The sequence below is a fragment of the Haliotis rufescens genome, unplaced genomic scaffold, assembly GCF_023055435.1.
Source record: "Haliotis rufescens isolate VD_foot unplaced genomic scaffold, xgHalRufe1.0.p SCAF_9, whole genome shotgun sequence".
Classification (NCBI taxonomy): Eukaryota; Metazoa; Mollusca; class Gastropoda; order Lepetellida; family Haliotidae; genus Haliotis; species Haliotis rufescens.
Genome location: NW_025964383.1, coordinates 14,103,198 through 14,129,303, shown reverse-complemented (window position 1 = coordinate 14,129,303; position 26,106 = coordinate 14,103,198). Strand labels below are relative to the sequence as shown.

The following is a 26,106-nucleotide window of genomic DNA, read 5'->3' as shown; positions in this document are numbered from 1 at the left end:
TTAATGCGTCATGCGAGTAGGCGCCAGTCACAGTCCGAGTTTTCGTTTCTACCTGAACAAGGCGACGGCCATATCTGACTTCATGTTGTGCCTGTGTCGTGTAAGTAAAACATATCTACTCATTTCTTGTGGTTATATTATCATCCTCTTAGCATATACTATCATGATGTGCCTCTTGATGAGTGTTTACAGCTGTATGACTTTCATTATAGACCTTAAACATTAGTATCAGCTCTGTTGAATCCAGTGTGGGTGTGTGGTTATGAGGGGGAATGCAGTGGGTAGGTCGGGCTGGGTGGGGTGCTGTTGGAGAATATGAACACAGTGTTGATAAAACGATACTTTATGGCCCCAGATAATTTCATGGTCAATTATGCATGTTGGCACATATTTCTTAATTTTATGTTGATACAAACGCTTCTTTTATTATTTATTTGCACACTTGATACGCGCAAGTTAACGGGCCGTCCAATACAGGCCATGTCTCACCATGTAATTTTTAGAAAAGTTAGAAATTCGTCAATCAGCATCACTGATGAAAGGGTCCAGCAACTTTGTTTGCAGACACTAGTTTGTAAGTTTGTACAATTAGAGGTGGAGTGGTGGGAACGGCAGGCCATGTTGTAACATGCTACACAAGCTGGCCACGGCTGGTGGTGAAGTCATTCTATGGGATGTCATGGCTGCCACTCTGACGTCACCATGTATGAATAGCGCTTCGACATGCCTGTCAAATGCACGAACTGCAGTGTTGTGTTTCACAGCGGCACAACCGGGTATTGTGAAGTCGAGTCACGCATGTCATCTGCTTAGCTTTACATTTTCCCTGATTGTTATGCATTGGTGAAAGTTCCTCGAACACAGTTTCATACAAAGATCCATTGCTATGGTGGGGATCGAAATCTACCACGTGCTTGACATCATATTTCACTGTTAAGACATTTATATCACGGCACGTCAGCTTGATGTAGGAGGAAAACCAACAAGCATGGGCATGGCGCTGACAAACCCAGAAACATAATCCAAACGAACTGGGAGTCGAACCCGCTATCATTGGTTTCTAGTGTGCTAAAGGGACGCAGCTTTCTAATTGTGGCAATTAAGACGACTGGGAATCCGTGCCAAGTACAATCTTCATTCGCCTACAGTGCATTTCACCTACAGTGCATTTCACCTACAGCGCCAATCACCTACAGGCAACCTGGATTTTAGTGCACTTTGCCTACCCTGTGAAAAATGCACCCTAAAATTAATTGTGGACGAATCCAAAGGTTTTTTTTTTATATCCTTACTTTACTCTCTGTTGACAAACCTGTTGGATGCCTTGAAAGATGTTGTTTTTACCATGTACCAATGTCCTGTCAACATCCAGTACGTGAAAGAGCATCTCTATGGGTTTTCATAAGTTATTACTCCCGTGTAGATTCATCAAAATAGGTGTGTTCATAGTCAATCCCTTGTACATCAACCCCTTTTCCCTCGACCATTGACACCCTACCACCAACCCGGAGATACAATAAGAGGGCGATTAACTGATGAGCTTGTCTGACATGTAGTTTCGGAGCACAATACAAGGCTTATTCGATAACATACATGAACATAGTGATGACTTGGAGCCTCGTTATTGATATACTTATTGTAAGACTTCATGGAAGCAAACAATAATTGAACAATAAGGTAGTTTTGTATGCACATTATTTTGTATAGTATTGAAGTTTAAAGGGGCAAGGTAATATCCTAATTCATTGAACATGTAACTATGCAACATGGAGAATGACAAACAAAAGCACGACGTTCTCCAGAAATAATTTGACCAGGACTTTTGACGCAGTGTGCAGGAACTTTCAATTTCAGTTAGTTATGTTTTCCATTTACTTTTTAGATTTTAGATCTGTAGCTTAGTCTCAGCGATACCTACACACCTGACGTCAGAAGATGGCTGCCGCCCACGTTGTCGTCATCCAGAGGAACCACAAGTTCCTGAAGGAGTACCTTCAGGTGGACCCTGTGCTGGACGCCTTGTTGGAGGACGATGTCTTCACACAGGCGGACTATGACAGGTGTAGACAGGCTGGGCCGGAGAAATGTGAGATGCTGTTAGAAATATTAAAGAAGAAGGGACAAGATGGGTACCGGACACTGTGTGCTGTCCTTGATTCCTCACAGCCGTTCATCAAACAACGGCTTGATGAAACGTCCATGGAAGCAGGTATGTAAGTAGGGTTATCATGTGTGATCACAAGCTGCCAAAATACCAACAGCAGTTTGACTAGTACTGCTGTAAGATAAGCCTGGATATAACATGGAGTTCACAGCCAGAAATTCACAGGGTCACATCTCGTTTCATTCTCTTCCATCCATTAAAACTCATTATAGCTAAAATGGATAGAATTATCATTGAACCGCCCGTATGTTATCAGAAATGAGCGGGCCACTGTAACTTGATGATGCCCTCATATTGCTTGACGGGCCATTATCACGCCCATTGTTAGGTGACGTCAAATCAACCACAGACGTGTCTAGTTAGTAGCTAATCCAACAGAACAAACAAAAAGTCTTATATCTTATTTCGTCCTGTTTTTACTGCATGCACAATGTTCTACTCTTCAGGTAGTTCAGATCTCGTCTATGTCAACAAGTTCAAGCTGGAAGCTCAGTACAAAAAGGAGCTTGGGGACAAAGACAACCAGATAGCTGAACTGCAATCTGTGAGTAGTCCGAACACAGTTAAAACTTGTCTGATCATCATGTTAAGATACCCGTATATTCAGATGAGATAGATATGTATGAATTAGTACTGCACATGTATTAGGTATCAGATGTGCAATGTTAGTGAATGTTCGCTTCCCGCAACTCTCTTAAACATCAAGTTAATATTACATTTTCCGAGACTAGTGAAACAGGCAAGACATGTAATAAGCTGCAATGTCTAGGTGTATTTATATGTAATGGGTGTTCAGGTATTTACTCCTCGTTCACATCTGTTGTCAGGCAATGGAAAGACTTGAGGAACAAATAAAACAAAAAGACTTGGACCACGCTGAACGGGAGGAAGCAATGAAAAAGGAAAGAGAGGAACAGATAGCACAGATAGAAAAACAGAAGGAGGAAGTTGAAGCTCGTAAGCTGATGTTTGCTTTCCTGTTTCAAGTCTATCTTTTATTTGCAACTTTGCTCTTTACCTGTGCTGCAATAAATTACCATCAACCCGTATAGGATTAGAAGCCACAGGATGCCATTGCCACAATGAAACATGCCACATAATTTGAAGTTTGATCAATTCTCTGATGCGATCCTTGTAATCAAATTTCAGTGATGATGCAACTGTCAAAGTCAAACGATGATTTGCAGCAGAGTCAGGCCGAATGTGACGACGTGAAGAAGGTAGGAATAACGTTATCCTAAAGGAGATACTTTTAATAACAATAACTAATTACAATAGGCAATAGAAACATTGTTGCACAACTACACATGTGACATAATAAGTGCAATCTGAGGTAATGGTACTTGTCATTTCAGAGTCTGCACGAAGAACAGGAGGCATACGAGGCTTTGTCAGGGGTTCCTAGGCCACAGTCCCCAGATATGGAAGACATTGCAGTGCAGGTCCAACATACAGGTACACTGAGAAAAGGGACAATCAATCTCACAAACGTAAAAAGTTAGAAACATAATCATAATGAGGTGAGATTAAATGTGATTTAGCGTCACGTTCAAGATTTGTGCACTTGTAAAGCGACGTACATGCTTGTGTTTGGGTGTGGCTGCTTGTACCAGTCCGGACAAATGCCGATTCTATAGTGCTAGCCCACTGAGATGCCATGCCGCTGTTTAACATAAATACCCCACTCAGTCTTTGCCGACCAGTCATTGTTTCAGCCCCTTAAAGCCGTCATGGCAGGGTGACAAGAATAAGCTGGTAACGTATTTTGGTATGACGCTGCCGGGGATCGAACCCCGACCTTCCGCTTTCAGGGCAGACAATCTATCCACTTGACCGCGGAGGCTGACTAATCATAATGATGAGCTCAGTATGATATTGAATCGATACATCTTACTGTGTTGTTTTTTTACCCACAGGTGTAATTGACAGAATGTGCCAGTTTTCAACTCAATCCTGCTGTGATGAAAGTCAGCTTCGTCTCCTTCCCTGCCTTCATTCTGCCTGCAAACCATGCATTGATCACCACACCGCCCTAGTGAAGCAGAAGTCCCTCCAATGTCCCTGTGGTCGTGAGTTCAACATGGAACAGACTGAAGTAGATCATGTTGGACGCAATGAGGCTTCCTATGCTGCCAACGTTGAGGGAGACAAGAAATGTAACTACATCGAGGGAGATCATGACGCAAAGGCTGAGGTGTACTGTCACGAATGTGATAACCTGCTCTGCTCCGACTGTCATAAACTACATGACCTGCGGACACGGAATAGAAACCACAGAGTGGAGGAGAATATCGACATGAGGCTTTGGCTGAAGGAACCTAATTGCACAGACCACCCAAACAATGAACTCCAGCTGTATGACCACACATGTAAGAAGGCTATCTGTATTGTATGTCTTCATGGGACCCATAGAGATCACAAGAAAGAAGACTTGACTCATGCGCATAAGAAGGCAAAGTGTCAGCTGGAGGAACAGTTGCAGAATCAACGACGTAAACTGAAAGATGTCACAGACAGAATGGCAACTGTCAACAGTCACCAAGATGAACTGGGAGATAAACAGAGAACTCTGGAACAAACCATCATTACTGTTTGTAAAAGTGTTGCTGTAAAGTCCCTTCATCGACAGCGAAAACTGAGAGAAGAGGTCAAAATGAGTCTGGAGGCCCCAAATAAAACAGTTAAAGAGACACTTGACACTATACATGACGTCCATACTTCCATTGCATCCACGATAGACTACACACAGAGAACATTGGAATCTACAAGTCGAGAGGAGCTCATTACTCTCACTGCTGCAATACTGAAGAAATGTGATGAAAATCTGAAGAGGGAACTTCCAGAAGATGACACAAGAGATACAAGGATCCTCCTTTCCTTTCAAGGCCAGAAAGCCCTGGAGGAACTCATCGATACATTTGGTGGCCTTGTCTCCTGTCTCGACTTGGATCATATTCCAGACACACAGCCTACTTATCAAGGTAGGTATATATAAGAACATTCATGTTTAGATAATACTCAACAACCCATTGTCCAGTTTCTCATTCGACTATTAAGATCTCAGCCTTTGCCTAAATGTCTCAGTCAGCTTTATTCATCATACCTTCGTCAGTACCAAAGCATGTAAACCAGAATATTGCAGTAACACTTATCCAAACATCGAAATGACTTATCGTCATTATAAAGTACCATTAATTGCTAATAAAGTTTTGAATTTATCTGTTCAATATTTATCTCCAGGTCTGCTTCAACAGATTCACCTGCTGACATTGAGAGAACAAGAAACAAACACGGTAATATGTTGTTTAAAAAGAAATTAAATGTATCTAAATAAGTTGAGTGCAAAAATATTGCTGGAATCATATTAGAATATTTGTCTGATGAACGTGGTTGGGAGTTCTATACCAGTTCTATGTTATATAAGAACGTCAGGTTACAAACTGATCTCTTTGATGCCAGTGTTGTTGTTTCAGCTGCATGAAGGACGATGGCACCAGCTTAACAAGATTTTATTTCGCATCCCAGGTACAGTATGCTACTAGGATGGAGGTCGGGAAGGGCAGATTAAATAAATCACTTGGATAATATCATCTCTCACATCTTAAATGCAAAACATGAACGTATCTTACGCATACTTGAATTACTCGAAGTGATACATACATACATACATACATACATACATACATACATACATACATACATACATACATACATACATACATACATACATACATACATACATACATGTGCGTACGTGTAATACATTCAAACATACATACGAACGTACAGGTACAGTATGATACTATGATGGAGGTCGGGAAGCGCAGATTAAATAAATCACTTGGATAATATCATCTCTCAAATCTTAAATGCAAAACATGAACGTATCTTACGCATACTTGAATTACTCGAAGTGATACATACATACATACATACATACATACGTACGTACGTACATACATACATACATACATACATACATACATACATACATATGTGCGTGCGTGTAATACATTCAAACATACATACGAGCGTGCGTGCGTGACTGAGTGCGTGTGTGTTAACATTTAGTGTCGGAGATTGCTTTCAAATATGTTTATTTTTGTCTTTCAACAGAAATGAAGGTGTCCCACTCAACTGTATCTGGATCACAGGAACTCCAACCTGCACAGCTGACATCACAAGACGTTTATGAAGTTGTAACCAAAGTACGTTCAATAACCAAATTTGAGGTTCCGGGTCTGAATATGTCCCCAGCAACCAATGCTGATTGTAAACAGGCGAATAGATGAATCAGGTGATCAGGCTCGTTGATAGCGTCTCATTGTTCCCCGACGGCGTGGGGCATGGGCACATACTATCAATCATTGCCGCCACCATATAGATGGAATATTGCCGAGTGCGGTGTTGAACAACAGACACAATGTTTAACAACATACCAATCCTCTCCCTCTGAATTTAAGCTTTGTAGAGTAAAAGGAAATAAGTCGCTGAGTATTAATTGGCCATTCTATAATTTTAGTTACAGCTTGCACTATAATCTTTCAAAACCTTTGTTTTCAGTTCATAGTTGGATCACTGATGTCCACGGAGACAACTCCTGGTGGAATTTGCTTGACAGGTACGTGCCCGACAATTCCATACAATCTGAGTAATGTGAATGACAGTAAGTTTGTGACTGACTTGTCAGCAGTATTCTGCATAGCGACATGGTCATTTGCTCAGATTGTGTAAGAGCTTTACATCACCTCGCATGCCACACAAAACGTATCTAGAGATCAGTCAGATTTTCTTTCTATTCTACTGTTATTTAGTTGTTGTTGCTGCAGGGAGAATACACCAAATAAGGGGCGTTAACATCTTTCGCTAAAAACAGGGGTGTTGGATGTACGTGTATGAGTGTGTGTAAAGCAAGGTATTTCAGGAATAGCCTCGCAAACACAAACCTAGACGGCCATAATCTGTAGATATCAGATATATCATAGATTATTATATCTTGCCAATGTGTATGTGTGACAGGCATTGCGAATTGAGACATCGAAGACACTAACCCGTCGACTGTTCGTTCGGAAGAAACTGCAAAGTCTTCACCTGGTAACGTCGCTTGTGCAATAGAAGGAAGTACATTTTGTATAGCTGATCTGTTCGTGTTTAACATTTAGGCCAAAGGACGCAATTCTGGATCCGTGAATGAATCGGTTATCTTTAGAATGCCGTTTATATCTTTCATGTCGATTTAATTCATTTTCGATCATGGAATTTTCGAAAACAACAGGACTGGTAAAACTAATTAAGTTCAATTCAAGTTGGACCGAGGGAGTAAAACATCCATGATGCAGAGATCCCGATCGTATCATAATAAACTGTTCCACTTACACGTGGCTGTGTCAGATGAACATTGCACGGAGCATACACGATGTATATCAGCTATGTGTGCAAGTTAAAATAAAAATTATGAAACTACAACATGACTAAACTGTGTGTTTCACTTGTGTGAGAGTGATTCGCCATTGTGTAATTCACTTGTGTATGGATGCTTCGCCACGGGATGTTTCACTTGTGTGAGGGTGCTTCACCATTGTGTGTTTCACTTGTGTGAGGGTGCTTCACCACTGTGTGTTTCATTTGTGTGAGGGTGCTTCACCACTGTGTGTTTCACTTGTGTAAGTGCGTTTCATCACTCGATGTTTCACCTGAGGGAGGGTGCTTCACAATTGTGTGTTTCACGTGTGTGAGGGTGCTTCACTACTGTGTGTTTACCTTGTGTAAGTGTGTTTCATTACTCGATGTTTCACTTGAGGGAGGGTGCTTCACCATTGTGTGTTTCATTTGTGTGAGGGTGCTTCGCCACTGTGTGTTTCACTTGTGTAAGTGCGTTTCATCACTCGATGTTTCACTTGTGTGAGTCTGCTTTACCATTGTGTGTCTCACTTGTGTGAGGGTGATTCACCACTGGATGATTCACTAGCATAAGGGTGCTTCACCACTGTATCTTTCACTTGTGTGAGGGTGCTTCACCACTGGATGTTTCTCTTGTGTGAGGGTGCTTCACCGCTGGATGTTTCACTTGTGTGAGGCTGCTTCACCACTGTTTGTTTCACTTGTGTATGGGTGCTTCACCATTGTGTATTTCACTTGAGGGAGGGAGCTTCACTATTGTGTGTTTCACTTGTGTGAGGCTGCTTCATCATCATTGTGTGTTTCCCTTGTGTGAGGGTGTTTCACCATTGTGTGTTTCACTTGTGTGAGGGTGCTTCACCACTGGATGTTTCACTTGTGTAAGGCTGCTTCACCACTGTTTGTTTCACTTGTGTATGGGTGCTTCACCATTGTGTATTTCACTTGAGGGAGGGAGCTTCACTATTGTGTGTTTCACTTGTGTGAGGCTGCTTCATCATCATTGTGTGTTTCACTTGTGTGAGCGTGCTTCACCATTGTGTGTTTTACTTGTGTGAGGTTGCTTCACCATTGTGTGTTTCACTAGTGTGAGGGCGATTCACCACTAGATGATTCACTAGCATAAGGGTGCTTTACCACTGTATCTTTCACTTGTGTGAGGGTGCTTCACCACTGGGTGTTTCACTTGTGTGAGGGTGCTTCACCACTGGATGTTTCACTTGTGTAAGGCTGTTTCACCACTGTTTGTTTCACTTGTGTAAGGCTGCTTCACCATTGTGTATTTCACTTGTGTGAAGCTGCTTCACCATTATGTGTTTCACTTGTGTGAGGCTGCTTCATCATTGTGTATTTCACTTGTGTGAGGGTGTTTCACCTTTGTGTGTTTCACTTGAGGGAGGAGGCTCCACGATTGTGTGTTTCACTTGTGCGAGGGTGCTTAACCTCTGTGTGTTTCACTTGTGTGAGGGTGTTTTACCATTGTGTGTTTCACTTCTGTGATACTGCTTCACCATTGTTTATTTCACTTGTGTAAGGGTGCTTCGCCACGGGATGTTTCACTTGTGTAAGCGTGCTTCACCATTGTGTCTTTCACTTGTGTGAGGTTGCTTCACCATTGTGTGTTTCACTAGTGTGAGGGTGATTCACCACTAGATGATTCACTAGCATAAGGGTGCTTTACCACTGTATCTTTCACTTGTGTGAGGGTGCTTCACCACTGGGTGTTTCTCTTGTGTGAGGGTGCTTCACCGCTGGATGTTTCACTTGTGCTAGGCTGCTTCACCACTGTTTGTTTCACTTGTGTATGGGTGCATCACCATTGTGTATTTCACTTGAGGTAGGGTGCTTCACCATTGTGTGTTTCACTTGTGTAAGGCTGCTTCACCACTGTTTGTTTCATTTGTGTAAGGTTGCTTCACCATTGTGTATTTCTCTTGTATGAGGCTGCTTCACCATTGTGTCTTTCACTTGTGTGAGACTGCTCCATCATTGTGTATTTCACTTGTGTGAAAGTGTTTCACCATTGTTTGATTCACTTGAGGTAGAAGGCTCCACCATTGTGTGTTTCACTTGTGTGAGGGTGCTTCATCATTGTATGTTTCACTTGTGTCAGGATCCTGCACCATTGTGTGTTTCACTTGTGTGAGGCTCCTTCACCATTGTGTGTTTCACTTGTGTGAGGGTGCTTCACCATTGTGTGTTAAACTTGTGTATGGATCTTCACCATTGTGTGTTTCACTTGTGTAAGGCTGCTTCACCACTGTTTGTTTCATTTGTGTAAGGTTGCTTCACCATTGTGTATTTCTCTTGTATGAGGCTGCTTCACCATTGTGTCTTTCACTTGTGTGAGACTGCTCCATCATTGTGTATTTCACTTGTGTGAAAGTGTTTCACCATTGTTTGATTCACTTGAGGTAGAAGGCTCCACCATTGTGTGTTTCACTTGTGTGAGGGTGCTTCATCATTGTATGTTTCACTTGTGTCAGGATCCTGCACCATTGTGTGTTTCACTTGTGTGAGGGTGCTTCACCACTGTGTGTTTCACTTGTGTAAGTTCGTTTCATCACTCGATGTTTCGCTTGAGGGAGGGTGTTTCACCATTGTGTGTTTAACTTGTGTATGGGTGCTTCACCACTGTGTGTTTCACTTGTGTAAGTGCGTTTCATCACTCGATGTTTCACTTGTGTGAGGGGCTTCACCACTGTTTGTTTCACTTGTGTATGGGTGCTTCACCATTGTGTATTTCACTTGAGGGAGGGTGTTTCACCACTGGATGTTTCACTTTTGTGAGGGTTCAGCACCATTCTCTGTTTCACTTTTGTGAGGCTGCTTCACCACTGTATGTTTCACTTGTGTGATTGTCCTTCACAATTGTCTGATTCACTTGTGTGAGGGTGCTTCGTAAGAGGATGTTTGATTTGTGTAATGGTGTTTTACCATTGTGTGTTTCACTTGTGTGAGGGGGCTTCACCACTGTGTGTTTCACTTGTGTGAGGGAGCTTCACCATTGTGTTTCACTTGTTTGAGGGTGCTTCACCATTGTGTATTTCACTAGTGTAAGGGTGCTGCACCACTGTTTGTTTCACTTGTGTGAGGGTGCTTCGCCACTGGATGTTTCACTTATGTAAGTGCGTTTCATCACTCGATGTTCCCTATGAGGGAGGGTGCTTCACCATTGTGTGTTTCACTTATGTGAGGCTGATTCATAATTGTGTGTTTCACTTGTGTAAGGGTGCTTCACCGCTGGATGTTTAACTTCTGTGAGGCTGCTTCACCACTCTTTCATTCACTGGTGTATGGGTGCTTCACTATTGTGTATTTCACTTGAGGCAAAGTGCTTCACCATTGTGAGTTTCACTTGTCTAAGGGTGCTTCACCGCTGGATGTTTCACTTCTGTGAGGCTGCTTCACCACTGTTTGTTTCACTTGTGTGAGGGTGCTTCACCATTGTGTATTTCACTTGAGGGAAAGTGCTTCACCATTGTGTGTTTCACTTGTGAGAGGCTGCTTCATCATTGTGTGTTTCACTTGTGTGAGGATCTTCACCATTGTGTGTTTCACTTGTGTAAGGGTGCTTCACCATTGTGTGTTTCACTTGTGTGAGGGTTCTTCACCACTGTTTGTTTCACTTGTGTGAGGCTCCTTCACCATTGTGTGTTTCACTTGTGTGAGGGTGCTTCACCATTGTGTGTTAAACTTGTGTAAGGATCTTCACCATTGTGTGTTTCACTTGTGTAAGGGTGCTTCACCACTGTCTGTTTCACTCGTGTGATGGTGCTTCACCGCTGGATGTATCACTTGTGTGAGGGTGCTTCACCACTGTTTGTTTCACTTCTGTGAGGGTGCTTCACCATTGTGTATTTCACTTGAGGGAAAGTGCTTCACCATTGTGTGTTTCACTTGTGAGAGGCTGCTTCATCATTGTGTGTTTCACTTGTGTGAGGATCTTCACCATTGTGTGTTTTACTTGTGTAAGGGTGCTTCACCATTGTGTGTTTCACTTGTGTGAGGGTTCTTCACCACTGTTTGTTTCACTTGTGTGAGGCTCCTTCACCATTGTGTGTTTCACTTGTGTGAGGGTGCTTCACCATTGTGTGTTAAACTTGTGTATGGATCTTCACCATTGTGTGTTTCACTTGTGTAAGGGTGCTTCACCACTGTCTGTTTCACTCGTGTGATGGTGCTTCACCGCTGGATGTATCACTTGTGTGAGGGTGCTTCACCACTGTTTTTTTTCACTTGTGTATGGGTGCTTCACCATTGGATGTTTCACTAGTGTAAGGGTGCGTCACCACTGTTTGTTTCACTTTTGTGAGGGTGCTTCACCATTGTGTATTTCACTTGTGTGAGGCTGCTTCATCCATATGTGCTCACTTGTGTGAGGGTGTTTCACCATTGTGTGTTTCAGTTGAGGGAGGGTGCTCCAGATATGTGAGGGTGCTTCACCATTGTGTTTTTCATTTGTGTGAGGGAGCTTCACCACTGGACGTTTCACTTTTGTGAGGGTTCATCACCGTTCTGTGTTTCACTTTTGTGAGGCTGCTTCACCACTGTATGTTTCACTTGTGTGATTGTGCTTCACAATTGTCTTAATCACTTGTGTGAGGGTGCTTCGTAAGAGGATGTTTTACTTGTGCAAGGATCTTCACCATTGTGTGTTTCATTAGTGTAAGAGTGCTACACCACTGCATCGTTCACTTGTGTAAGGGTACTTCACCATTGTGTGTTTCGCTTCTGTAAGGGTGGTTCACCACTGTGTGTTTCACTTGTGTGAGGGTGTTTCACCATTGTGTGTTTCATTTGTGTGAGGGTGTTTTACCATTTTGTGTTTCACTTGTGTGAGGGTGCTTCACCACTGTTTGTTTCACTTGTGTATGGGTGCTTCACCATTGGATGTTTCACTAGTGTAAGGGTGCGTCAGCACTCTTTGTTTCACTTGTGTGAGGGTGCTTTACCACTGGCTGTTCCACTTGTGTAAGGCTGTTTCACCACTGTTTGTTTCACTTGTGTGAGGGTGCTTCACCATTGTGCATTTCACTTGAGGGAGGGTGTTTCACCATTGTGTGTTTCACTTGTGTGAGGCTGCTTCACCGCTGGATGTTTCACTTGTGTGAGGGTGCTTCACCACTGTTTGTTTCACTTGTGTATGGGTGCTTCACCATTGGATGTTTCACTAGTGTAAGGATGCGTCACCACTCTTTGTTTCACTTTTGTGAGGGTGCTTCACCATTGTGTATTTCACTTGTGTGAGGGTGCTTCACCACTGGCTGTCTCACTTGTGTAAGGCTGTTTAACCACTGTTTGTTTCACTTGTGTGAGGGTGCTTCACCATTGTGTGTTCCACTTGTGTGAGGGTGTTTCACCATTGTGTGTTTCACTTGTGTGAGGCTGCTTCATCACTGTGTGTTGCACTTCTGTGAGGCTGCTTCACCACTGTTTGTTTCCCTTGTGTATGGATGTTTCACCATTGTGTATTTCACTTGAGGGAAAGTGCTTCACCATTGTGTGTTTCACTTGTGTGAGGCTGCTTCATCATTGTGTGTTTCACTTGTGTGAGGGTGTTTCACCACTGTGTGTTTCACTTGTGTAAGTGCGTTTCATCACTCGATGTTTCACTTGAGGGAGGGTGCTTCACCATTGTGTGTTTCACTTGTGTAAGGGTGCTTCACCATTGTGTGTTTCACTTGTGTAAGTGCGTTTCATCACTCGATGTTTCACATGAGGGAGGGTGCTTCACCATTGTGTGTTGCACTTGTGTGAGGCTGCTTCATCATTGTGTGTTTCACTTGTGTGAGGGTGTTTCACCACTGTGTGTTTCACTTGTATAAGTGCGTTTCATCACTCGATGTTTCACTTGTGTGAGCCTCCTTCACCATTGTGTGTTTCACTTGTGTGAGGGTGCTTCACCATTGTGTGTTAAACTTGTGTAAGGATCTTCACCATTGTGTGTTTCACTTGTGTAAGGGTGCTTCACCACTGTGTGTTTCACTCGTGTGATTGTGCTTCACCGCTGGATGTATCACTTTTGTGAGGGTGCTTCACCACTGTTTTTTTTCACTTGTGTATGGGTGCTTCACCATTGGATTTTTCACTAGTGTAAGGGTGCGTCACCACTGTTTGTTTCACTTTTGTGAGGGTGCTTCACCATTGTGTATTTCACTTGTGTGAGGCTGCTTCATCCATATGTGCTCACTTGTGTGAGGGTGTTTCACCATTGTGTGTTTCAGTTGAGGGAGGGTCCTCCAGATATGTGAGGGTGCTTCACCATTGTGTTTTTCACTTGTGTGAGGGAGCTTCACCACTGGACGTTTCACTTTTGTGAGGGTTCATCACCGTTCTGTGTTTCACTTTTGTGAGGCTGCTTCACCACTGTATGTTTCACTTGTGTGATTGTGCTTCACAATTGTCTTAATCACTTGTGTGAGGGTGCTTCGTAAGAGGATGTTTTACTTGTGCAAGGATCGTCACCATTGTGTGTTTCACTTGTGTAAGGGTGCTTCACCATTGTGTTTTCCTTGTGTGAGGGTACTTCACCATTGTGTGTTTCATTAGTGTAAGGGTGCTACACCACTGCATCGTTCACTTGTGTGAGGGTACTTCACCATTGTGTGTTTCGCTTGTGTAAGGGTGGTTCACCACTGTGTGTTTAACTTGTGTGAGGGTGTTTCACCATTGTGTGTTTCATTTGTGTGAGGGTGTTTTACCATTGTGTGTTTCACTTGTGTGAGGGTGCTTCACCACTGTTTGTTTCACTTGTGTATGGGTGCTTCACCACTGTTTGTTTCACTTGTGTGAGGGTGCTTCACCATTGTTTGTTTCACTTGTCTATAGGTGCTTCACCATTGTGCATTTCACTTGAGGGAGGGTGCTTCACCATTGTGTGTTTCACTTGTGTGAGGCTGCTTCACCGCTGGATGTTTCACTTGTGTGAGGGTGCTTCACCACTGTTTGTTTCACTTGTGTATGGGTGCTTCACCATTGGATGTTTCACTTGTGTATGGCTTCTTCACCACTGTTAGTTTCACTTGTGTAAGGGTGATTCACCATTGTGTATTTCACTTGTGTGAGGCTGCTTCATCCATGTGTGTTGCACTTGTGTGAGGATGTTTCACCATTGTGTGTTTCACTTGAGGGAGGGTGCTCCACCATTGTGTGTTTCACATATGTGAGGGTGCTTCACCATTGTGTTTTTCACTTGTGTGAGGGTGCTTAACCACTGGACGTTTCACTTTTGTGAGGGTTCATCACTGTTCTGTGTTTCACTTTTGTGAGGCTGCTTCACCACTGTATGTTTCATTTGTGTGATTGTGCTTCTTTATTGTCTTAATCACTTGTGTGAGGGTGCTTCGTAAGAGGATGTTTTACTTGTGTAATGGTGCTTTACCATTGTGTGTTACACTTGTGTGAGGGTGCTTCACGATTGTGTGTTAAACTTGTGTAAGGATCTTCACCATTGTGTGTTTCACTTGTGTAAGGGTGTTTCACCATTGTGTGTTTCACTTGTGTGAGGCTCCTTTATCATTGTGTGTTGCACTTGTGTGAGGGTGTTTCACCACTGTGTGTTTCACTTGTGTGAGGCTGCTTCACTATTGTGTTTCACTAGTGTAAGGGTGCGTCAGCACTCTTTGTTTCACTTGTGTGAGGTTGCTTCACCACTGTTTGTTTCACATGTGTACGGGTGCTTCACCATTGTGTATTTCACTTGAGGGAGGGTGCTTCACCATTGTGTGTTTCACTTGTGTGAGTCTGCTTCATCATTGTGTATTTCACTTGTATGAGGGTGATTCACCACTTGCTGTTTCACTTGTGTAAGGCTGTTTCACCACTGTTTGTTTCACTTGTGTAAGGGTGCTTCACCATTGTGTGTTTCACTTGTGTGAGGGTGCTTTACCACTGGATGTTCCACTTGTGTAAGGCTGTTTCACCACTGTTTCTTTCACTTGTGTGAGGGTGCTTCACCATTGTGTGTTCCACTTGTGTGAGGGTGTTTCACCATTGTGTGTTTCACTTGTGTGAGGCTGCTTCATCACTGTGTGTTGCACTTCTGTGAGGCTGCTTCACCACTGTTTGTTTCACTTGTGTATGGATGTTTCACCATTGTGTATTTCACTTGAGGGAAAGTGCTTCACCATTGTGTGTTTCACTTGTGTGAGGCTGCTTCATCATTGTGTGTTTCACTTGTGTGAGGGTGTTTCACCACTGTGTGTTTCACTTGTGTAAGTGCGTTTCATCACTCGATGTTTCACTTGAGGGAGGGTGCTTCACCATTGTGTGTTTCACTTGTGAGAGGCTGCTTCATCATGTGTGTTTCACTTGTGTGAGGGTGCTTCACGATTGTGTGTTAAACTTGTGTAAGGATCTTCACCATTGTGTGTTTCACTTGTGTAAGGGTGTTTCACCATTGTGTGTTTCACTTGTGTGAGGCTCCTTTATCATTGTGTGTTGCACTTGTGTGAGGGTGTTTCACCACTGTGTGTTTCACTTGTGTATGGGTGCTTCATCATTGTGTGTTCCACTTGTGTGAGGGTGTTTCACCATTGTGAGTTTCACTTGTGTGAGGCTGCTTCATCACTGTGTGTTGCACTTCTGTGAGGCTGCTTCACCACTGTTTGGTCCACTTGTGTATGGATGTTTCACCATTGTGTATTTCACTTGAGGGAAAGTGCTTCACCATTGTGTGTTTCACTTGTGTGAGGCTGCTTCATCATTGTGTGTTTCACTTGTGTGAGGGTGTTTCACCACTGTGTGTTTCACTTGTGTAAGTGCGTTTCATCACTCGATGTTTCACTTGAGGGAGGGTGCTTCACCATTGTGTGTTTTACTTGTGTGAGAGTGCTTCACCACTGTTTGTTTCACTTGTGTGAGGGTGCTTCACCAGTGGATGTTTCACTTCTGTGAGGCTGCTTCACCACTGTTTATTTCACCTGTGTATGGGTGCTTCACCATTGTGTATTTCCCTTGAAGGAAAGTGCTTCACCATTCAGTGTTTCACTTGTGTGAGGCCACTTCATCATTGTGTCTTTTACTTGTGTGAGGGTGTTTCACCACTGTGTGTTTCACTTGTGTAAGTGCATTTCATCACTCGATGTTCCACTTGCGTGAGGCTGCTTCATCATTGTGTGTTTCACTTGTGTGAGGGTGTTTCACCACTGTGTGTTTCACTTGTGTAAGTACGTTTCATCACTCGATGTTTCACTTGAGGGAGGGTGCTTCACCATTGTGTGTTTCACTTGTGTGAGGGTGCTTCACCACTGTGTGTTTCACTTGTGTAAGTGCGTTTCATCACTCGATGTTTCACTTGTGTGAGGGTGCTTCACCACTGGATGTTTCACTTCTGTGAGGCTGCTTAACCACTGTTTGTTTCACCTGTGTATGGGTGCTTCACCATTGTGTATTTCCCTTGAGGGAAAGTGCTTCACCTTTGAGTGTTTCACTTGTGTGAGGCCACTTCATCATTGTGTCTTTTACTTGTGTGAGGGTGTTTCACCACTGTGTGTTTCACTTGTGTAAGTGCGTTTCATCACTCGATGTTCCACTTGAGGGAGGGTGCTTCACCATTGTGTGTTTCACTTGTGAGAGGCTGCTTCATCATATGTGTTTCACTTGTGTGAGGGTGTTTCACTATTGTGTGTTTCACTTGTGTGAGGGTGCTTCACCACTGTTTGTTTCACTTGTGTAAGGCTGCTTCACCACTGTTTGTTTCACTTGTGTATGGGTGCTTCACCATTGTGTATTTCACTTGAGGGAAAGTGCTTCGCCATTGTATGTTTCACTTGTGTGAGGCTGCTTCATCATTGTGTGTTTCACTTGTGTGAGGGTATTTCACCACTGTGTGTTTCACTTGTGTAAGTGCGTTTCATCACTCGATGTTTCACTTGAGGGAGGGTGCTTCACCATTGTGTGTTTCACTTGTGTGAGGGTGCTTCTCCACTGTGTGTTTCACTTGTGTAAGTGCGTTTCATCACTCGATGTTTCACTTGTGTGAGGGTGCTTCACCACTGGATGTTTCACTTCTGTGAGGCTGGTTCACCACTGTTTGTTTCACTTGTGTATGGGTGCTTCACCATTGTGTATTTCCCTTGAGGGAAAGTGCTTCACCATTGAGTGTTTCACTTGTGTGAGGCCACTTCATCATTGTGTCTTTTACTTGTCTGAGGGTGTTTCACCACTGTGTGTTTCACTTGTGTAAGTGCGTGTCATCACTCGATGTTCCACTTGAGGGAGGGTGCTTCACCATTGTGTGTTTCACTTGTGAGAGGCTGCTTCATCATGTGTGTTTCACTTGTGTGAGGGTGTTTCACTATTGTGTGTTTCACTTGTGTGAGGGTGCTTCACCACTGTTTGTTTCACTTGTGTAAGGCTGCTTCACAACTGTTTGTTTCACTTGTGTGAGGGTGCTTCACCATTGTGTATTTCACTTGTGTGAGGCTGCTTCACCATTGTGTGTTTCACTTGTGTGAGGCTGCTTCATCATTGTGTGTTTAACTTGTGTGAGGGTGTTTCACCATTGTGTGTTTCACTTCTATGAGGGTGCTTCACCATTGTGTGTTTCACTTGTGTGAGGGTGCTTCACCGCTGGATGTTTCACTCGTGTGAGGGTGCTTCACCACTGTTTGTTTCACTTGTGTATGGGTGCTTCACCATTTGATGTTTCACTTGTGTGAGGCTGCTTCACCACTGTTTGTTTCACTTGTGTAAGGGTGCTTCACCATTGTGTATTTCACTTGTGTGACGCTGCTTCATCCATGTGTGTTGCACTTGCGTGAGGGTGTTTCACCATTGTGTGTTTCACTTGGGGGTGGGTTCTCCACCATTGTGTGTTTCACTTGTGTATGGGTGCTTCACCATTGGATGTTTCACTAGTGTAAGGGTGCGTCACCACTCTTTGTTTCACTTGTGTGAGGCTGCTTCACCTCTGTTTGTTTCACTTGTGTATGGGTGCTTCACCATTGTGTATTTCACTTGAGGGAGGGTGCTTCATCATTGTGTGTTTCACTTGTGTGAGGCTGCTTCATCAGTGTGTATTTCACTTGTGTGAGGGTGATTCACCACTATGTGTTTCACTTGTGTGAGGGTGCTTCACCACTGTGTGTTTCACTTGTGTAAGTGCGTTTCATCAGTCGATGTTTCATTTGAGGGAGGTGCTTCACCATTGTGTGTTTCACTTGTGTGAGGGCGCTTCACCTCTTTTTGTTTCACTTATGTAAGTGCGTTTCAGCACTCGATGTTTCACTTGTGTGAGGGTGCTTCACCATTGTGTATTTCACTTCTGTGAGGCTGCTTCACCATTGTGTGTTTAACTTGTGTGAGGCTGCTTCACCATTGTGTGTTTTACTTGTGTGAGGGTGTTTCACCATTGTGTGTTTCACTTGTGAGAGGGTGTTTAACCATTGTGTGTTTCACTTGTGTGAGGGTGCTTCACCGCTGGATGTTTCACTCGTGCGAGGGTGCTTCACCACTGTTTGTTTCACTTGTGTATGGGTGCTTTACCATTGGATGTTTCACTTGTGTAAGGCTTCTTCACCACTGTTTGTTTCACTTCTGTAAGGGTACTTCACCATTGTGTGTTTCGCTTGTGTAAGGGTGGTTCACCACTGTGTGTTTCACTTGTGTGAGGGTGCTTCACCATTGTGTGTTTCATTTGTGTGAGGGTGCTTCACCATTGTGTATTTCACTTGTGTGAGGCTGCTTCATCCATGTGTGTTTCAATTGTGTGAGGGTGTTTCACCATTATGTGTTTCATTTGAGGGAGGGTGCTCCACTATTGTGTGAGGGTGCTTCACCATTGTGTGTTTCACTTGTGTGAGGGTGTTTTACCATTGTGTGTTTCACTTGTGTGAGGGTGCTTCACCACCGGATGATTTTCCTGTGTGAGGATGCTTCACCGCTGGATGTTTCACTTGTGTGAGGGTGCTTCACCACTGTTTGTTTCACTTGTGTATGGGTGCTTCACCATTGGATGTTTCACTAGTGTAAGGGTGCGTCACCACTCTTTGTTTCACTTGTGTGAGGCTGCTTCACCTCTGTTTGTTTCACTTTTGTATGGGTGCTTCACCATTGTGTATTTCACTTGAGGGAGGGTGCTTCAGCATTGTGTGTTTCACTTGTGTGAGGCTGCTTCATCATTGTGTATTTCACTTGTGTGAGGGTGATTCACCACTGTGTGTTTCACTTGTGTGAGGGTGCTTCACCACTGTGTGTTTCACTTGTGTAAGTGCGTTTCATCAGTCGATGTTTCACTTGAGGGAGGTGCTTCACCATTGTGTGTTTCACTTGTGTGAGGGTGCTTCACCTCTTTTTGTTTCACTTATGTAAGTGCGTTTCAGCACTCGATGTTTCACTTGAGGGAGGGTGCTTCAGTATTGTGTGTTTCACTTGCGTGAGGGTGCTTCACCCCTGTGTGTTTCACTTGAGGGAGGGTGCTTCACCAATGTGTGTTTCACTTGAGGGAGGGTTCTTCAGCATTGTGTGTTTCACTTGTGTGAGGGTGCTTCACCAGTGTGTGTTTCACTTGTGTGCGGGTGCTTCACCACTGTGTGTTTCACTTGTGTGAGGGTGCTTCACCACTTTGTGTTTCACATGTGTAAGTGCGTTTCATCACTCGATGTTTCACTTGAGGGAGGGTGCTTCACCATTGTGTGTTTCACGTGTGTGAGCGTGCTTCACCACTGTATGTTTTACTTGTGTGAGGGTGCTTCTCCAGTGGATGTTTCACTTGTGTGAGGGTGCTTCACCAGTGGATGTTTCACTTGAGGGAGGGTGCTTCACCATTGTGTGTTTCACTTTTGTAAGGGTTCACCCCTGTTTGTTTCACTTGTGTATGGGTGCTTCACCTGTGTGCGTGACACGGTTGACCCAATCAATAATTCGCCGTGAAGACTTACATCACAGGGCACTCCCACACCATGCTAACGTACCATGCTGTAGTCACGATATGGCTGAAATACTGCCGATGTGACTTTAAATATTAACTCACTCACTCACTACCATGCTGTAACTGAAACACAGTTTAAAATTGGGTACAGCACAACTCAAAGATGCACTGCCTTGTCGCTGTGAAGGTCATCTGGGAAAACAAACCATTTTCACATTTCTTCAGAAGCAAATGCGCCAATATTGTGTTTATCATTGTAAACTATAATTTTTGCAGGCTGTTCAATGCACATCATCAGGAAGGACAACAGTGTCAAATACATCATCAGTAAGTACATTGTACTTTTTGTAATATGCTTAAATGAAATTCACCGTGACTCACCGTGTGTCATCACGCACTAACGTTGAGGAAAGTTACTTTCCGCCACTGGTGTCTGGTCAGACTTGTATATTAACAGACCACTATAGGGAAGCCGGAACACGGCTCAAACAGACGTAGAACAACCCATTATATGCGACGTATATAGTGAGTGAATGTGTAGATTTTTAGTCACCTTTTACAGTATTCAAGCTATATCACAGCTGGAGACACCAGAAATGGGCTTGTACTCTTGTCTGGAATCGAACTGATGTTTTTGACCTGTCAGACGCTTTAACCACCAGGATACTTTCAACAGTTTATAATATCCAGTATTTCAAATGCCTGGAGCATCTCGGTTGTTTTCAGTGGACACATTTTTGTAGATGTGTTGATTTCCGAGTGTTGACATTACCACGTTCGGTTGTTCTCCAGATGTTTTTAGTATGCCGGCATTGAGTCTTAATACCTCCCGTCACTTTTATGTCGAGTCGTAGTGACATGGATAATATTTACAGACGATTCCTACGCTAAGCTTATGCAAATGTTGTGAAACGTAAAACCTAATCATTCCACAACAAACTGAATCAAAGTCGATTCAGAAATTCACGTAAGAACTATGACATTATAGATTTCAGTTTATCAGTTCACCTGACGGAGTATTTCACCTGTCGCTAAGGACGTTGCTAAGGCGGTTAATTTCATTATTAACAATCATTACGGTAAAACATTCTTTTTGCGTTCGGGTTAACGTTCCTCTTCAATACTGTTTCTGAATGAAACTTTTAGACAAATTGTTGTAATGTTGCACTTGATACTTTGTGGAGACATTTATTTCATTTTAGAATCTGATAGAAAACTATGCTTGTCGTAAGAGGCGACGTGCCCGACATGGTTGATGAATGAATTAATGAATTTCTTTGTTTCTTTGGCTGGTAACAATTCACATCCAAAAAAGGTTGTAGATAAAATCATTCTATTCCATATATTGACACATGCAACTGGGTGGAGGTCTGAATCGTTAAGGCCGAGTGATCGTAGTGAATTAACACATTTTCTTTCTTTTTAGCAACACGTCATGATTCTTTCTTTACATGATAAATTTCGGTTTATGATTATTCCGCCATATTTGACTATATCCGAGTGCGGCGTTAAACAACATACAAAACAAAATCAACAGAAATCTTAATTTCAATTTAATATTATTGCATTGTCACTTTAAACCGCGCCACAACACGTGCACGGCAATGATTGTAAAGGTTTATAAGTATTAACAAACTTATGTATTGTGATATACATGCTTATCGTAAGTGTGATACTGATGATGACGGCCGTGCATGTTGCTATGGCAGCGATACTCGTCTGGCGCAATGAGAATATTCTTAATAACTTGGGGCACTTGTAGTCTAGTGGGTAATGCCTTCGCTCGTCACGCCTAAGGATCGGGTTCGATTCCTCACATGGGTACACTATGTAAGGCCCATTTCGGGTGTCACCAACCGTGAAATTGTTGGAATATTGCTTAAGGCGGCGTAAAACCCTACTCACCCAATCACTCTTGAACACGAAGTTTCCGAATTTTGTCTTGAAAACAGTGGCGTCAGTGGTCAATATGAGAAAGAACATTTCTGAATCTGACTTCTAACGAGAATTATCGCTCGGGTAAATGAATAAATATTTGGAGGTTGTATTACAAATCGAAAGTGATCAACTTATCTTGTGTAGATCTGACCGAGGAGGACATTTCTGTATTACTTAAAGGTATGAATTTCACCCCCACTCCATTGAAACAGGATTTACATGAACTAGAAACAGATGTGTCTGATTTTTGTTGAAAATTGAGCTTACTAAATCATTTTGATATTGATGCCAATAACGAAGATACTTCATTAGTTGGAAACAAAAGCACCTTCACTCCAATACCTGATAGTAACAAAGTGTAAGACAATGTTATTAACCGCCTCAAAGATTTTACCTTTACTGTAAACCCTCAAAGAAGTAACTCAAACATAACAAAACATGAACGAGTGGCTCTAAACAGATTATCAAACGATTCAGTTGTTATTAAAGACGCTGGTAAGGGAGGCGCTATAATAATTTTGGACAGCAATTATTACCAAGAACTCTCATTGGAAATGTTAAAAGACGAATCTTGTTACAGAAAGCTTTCAGACAGTTCGGAAAAATATGTATTACTTAATCTTAAAAGATTAGTATATTCACATTCTCAATGCCTTACTAATTATAAAAACGAAGAGTATATTTAATTAATTTTGGATCGAAAGAAAGTAACTTTTATGGCCGCCCTAAAGTTCATAAGAGCGCACAGATCCAAGAAAAATGTTGAACATTGAATTCTGCTTATGTCAAAATACCCCCGTAAATGATTTAACATTACAGCCAATAATTGCAGGACCCAAATGTCCCATACACAGAATCAGTTGAAATCAACAGTTAAACATGTCAAGAGCTACATATTAGATACCACTGATTTCCTGAACCAACTTCCCGCCTCAGTCGAAAATGGTACAAAGTTGGTCAGTTTTGAGGTAGTTAGTTTATATTCAAACATTCCCATGATGTCGGCACAGAAGCTATTGAATACTGGATAAATAAACACCGTTCGGAAATCCGAGAAGCCATTTTCGTTATCGATAGTATTAAATTTATTCTAAACAATAAAACTTTTAATTTTGATGGTTCGCATTACAAACAAATTAAAGGCACATCAATTGGGACAAAAATGGCCCCTACTTATAGAACCCTTGTTCTTGGTTATTTAGAGGAAAAAATACTCAAAAAGTGATGGAAATGCGGCTTTGAACTTGGACAGGGATTTCAAGATAAATGGAAAAGATTTTAAGATGATTGTTTTGTTCTGTGGAATCGGAATGAAGAGTTTGATAGATATTTTACTCCATACAGGTTTAATCTTTACTTTAGAGATGAGCGATAACAATATATCGTTTCTAGATGTAATGGTTACAATTTCAAACAATAACATTGAAACATATGTATAGTACACCCCAACCGATTCCAAGCAATACCTCAATTACAATTCCTGTCACCCCCGTCATACTAAAAATAGTGCGTAGAATCTGTGCGCTAGTATTTACTTCAGATCGTGCACAATGTAGACTCGATGAACTGAGCGAGTCACTTTTAGAAAGAAACTACCCAAGAAAAATAGTAAAATAGTAGAAGACGCAATAAACAAGGCTAAATCACAAAGCCATTGTGATCTTTTAAAACCTAAAGATAAACCTAACGAGGGTGTTCTCCCTTTTAGTTACAACCTTGAATCAGACAGGGGACAACCTAAGAGCGAGAGTGATGGTCCACCGACAACAAATAAGGGACCCCTCTTGCCGGTGTATCCCACTCAGTCAACATATTGATCAGTGTGTCGGGAATACAACACCAAATTTTGTGATATTCCCGTTTTACAAATGTGACAATGATGCACTGAGAAAGATAAAAGAAAGTTATTTTATTAATACATGCACTTTCAAACCGAGATTAAATGGCCTGTAATAGTTGAATTATTTTATACAATTACATGTATTGTACATTTTACTGCTGCTACAATACTTACACAACGGCAAATTAGTCAGTGATCATTTAGCATTGTTGACTTGTCTATCCGCAAGATAATATAGGCTATTGCTCAATGTAGATCGTTGTTATTTATATATTGTTTAGTTATTTTATGTTTACGTCTGTGGGAACAGTTATAGAAGTGGGTGCATTAAATACTGAGAATGTATTAAATTATATCCTTGACAACATCTTTGATAATCGTCATGTGACAATAATCTACATCGTGTCACAGTCACAACACATGACGCGACATCCTCCCGTCCAGCGAGTGTGCTGAAACTGTGGCCAGTGATTGAAGCGGACGTAGAAGTTACCTGTTCACACTGTGTCTGTTGAACACTCAAGTGTAAAAATATCGTCAAACAACAGCTTTTTCCATCTTATTGTTTACAACATTGTACAAGAAGAGTTTAGAATTCCCATGATGATAGTTTTATCGTGGAATAATGTGGAAACACTTGTATATTTAGGCCGTTGTCGTCTATTTCTGATTGCTGACACAAACCAGCTCAACTACAACTTTGTGAAAAAGTATTTAAAACAGCATTCATTTGTTTACAAATGCACATAAAAATGTATGAAAAACATTTTGAATACCCAGTAAAATAATTTCACAGCGTTATTGCTACTATTTAGGGCATTGTTATGTTGAAATTCACAGACAGACGAAAATGGCAGCCGATCGTTCAGCGCGGTGTTTTGTAAACATTGAAACGAGGTTCACAATAAAATGACTAATTTGTTATCTGAAGTCAGGAAATTTGGTAAACTGTAAACTAAATGTATATTTCCAGGTCCTAAACTACAACTGGACGCTGCTCGAGCCAACACAGACTGGTGCCACGTAACTACAGACGGTGAGCTGGTCAACTCGCCGTCCGCCACACGACACAGAGACAGCGGCAGGTTACGGAGACACAGAGACAGCGGCAGGTTACAGAGATACCACGGCACCTGTAGTTCCACCCCCATCCCCCTTCCTCCACCCCCCTCTAATGTCACCCCTGCCCCACACACACCACGATACTGGGAGACCCACTCCAGGGTGGGTGTGGTGGGTGGTGAGTGCTGGCCTGTCCTGGAGATGGGTGTGGGGGAGGAGAGCCAGGTGGACAGTGAGCCGTATGTTTGTGTACAGCCCCGCTCCTGGTGTGTCTGTGTAGGGGGCTGTGTTACACACGGGGGGAGTCTCTGTACCAAGGTGTCTCAGCAGGGGGAGTGGGGTGAGTGTTACACAAACACAATGTCTGACAAACCCGGTACACAGGCCACCCTCCACTATGGCGTTGTGTTGGACGTGAGGAGGGGGAGACTCGCCTTCATCGATCTTGACAGGGAGATTGTTTTGGCCAAGTTGGATGTTGAGTGGAGGGAGTCTCTTCTCCCCATGTTTAGTGTTGGGTGGCCAGGTGTCTGCACAGTCAACATGAAGGTGGTCAGCGGGGTGGACATCACCATGACTGACTCCAAGAAGTCACTTATTTATTACGCCCTCACATAGGAAATAAAATAAACATGACATTGTGTAAACTTGTAAGTGTGACATATTTATTTAAACTGTCAAATGTAATGTGATTTATTGATTGAGGCGGACATAGAAGTTACCTGTCTATGTGTTGTTTGTTATGTACAAGAATGAAACAAGTTTAGCTAAATATGTTGTTTTTCTACTTGACTAGTTTCTGTTGTGTATTAGAAACATTTTGCATCCTCA

General features: G+C 42.6%; 1 protein-coding gene across 1 annotated transcript; it reads left to right on the top strand.

Moving 5' to 3' along the window:
- Positions 1-26,106, top strand: LOC124125472. Its single transcript, XM_048390718.1, has 13 exons — positions 1-100; positions 1,883-2,209; positions 2,611-2,708; positions 2,992-3,121; positions 3,314-3,384; positions 3,520-3,619; positions 4,081-5,145; positions 5,405-5,457; positions 5,638-5,689; positions 6,281-6,372; positions 6,728-6,785; positions 20,712-20,762; positions 25,187-26,106. The coding sequence occupies exons 2-13, from the start codon at positions 1,936-1,938 to the stop codon at positions 25,891-25,893; spliced, it is 2,751 nt and encodes a 916-aa protein (XP_048246675.1). The 5' UTR covers positions 1-100; positions 1,883-1,935; the 3' UTR covers positions 25,894-26,106.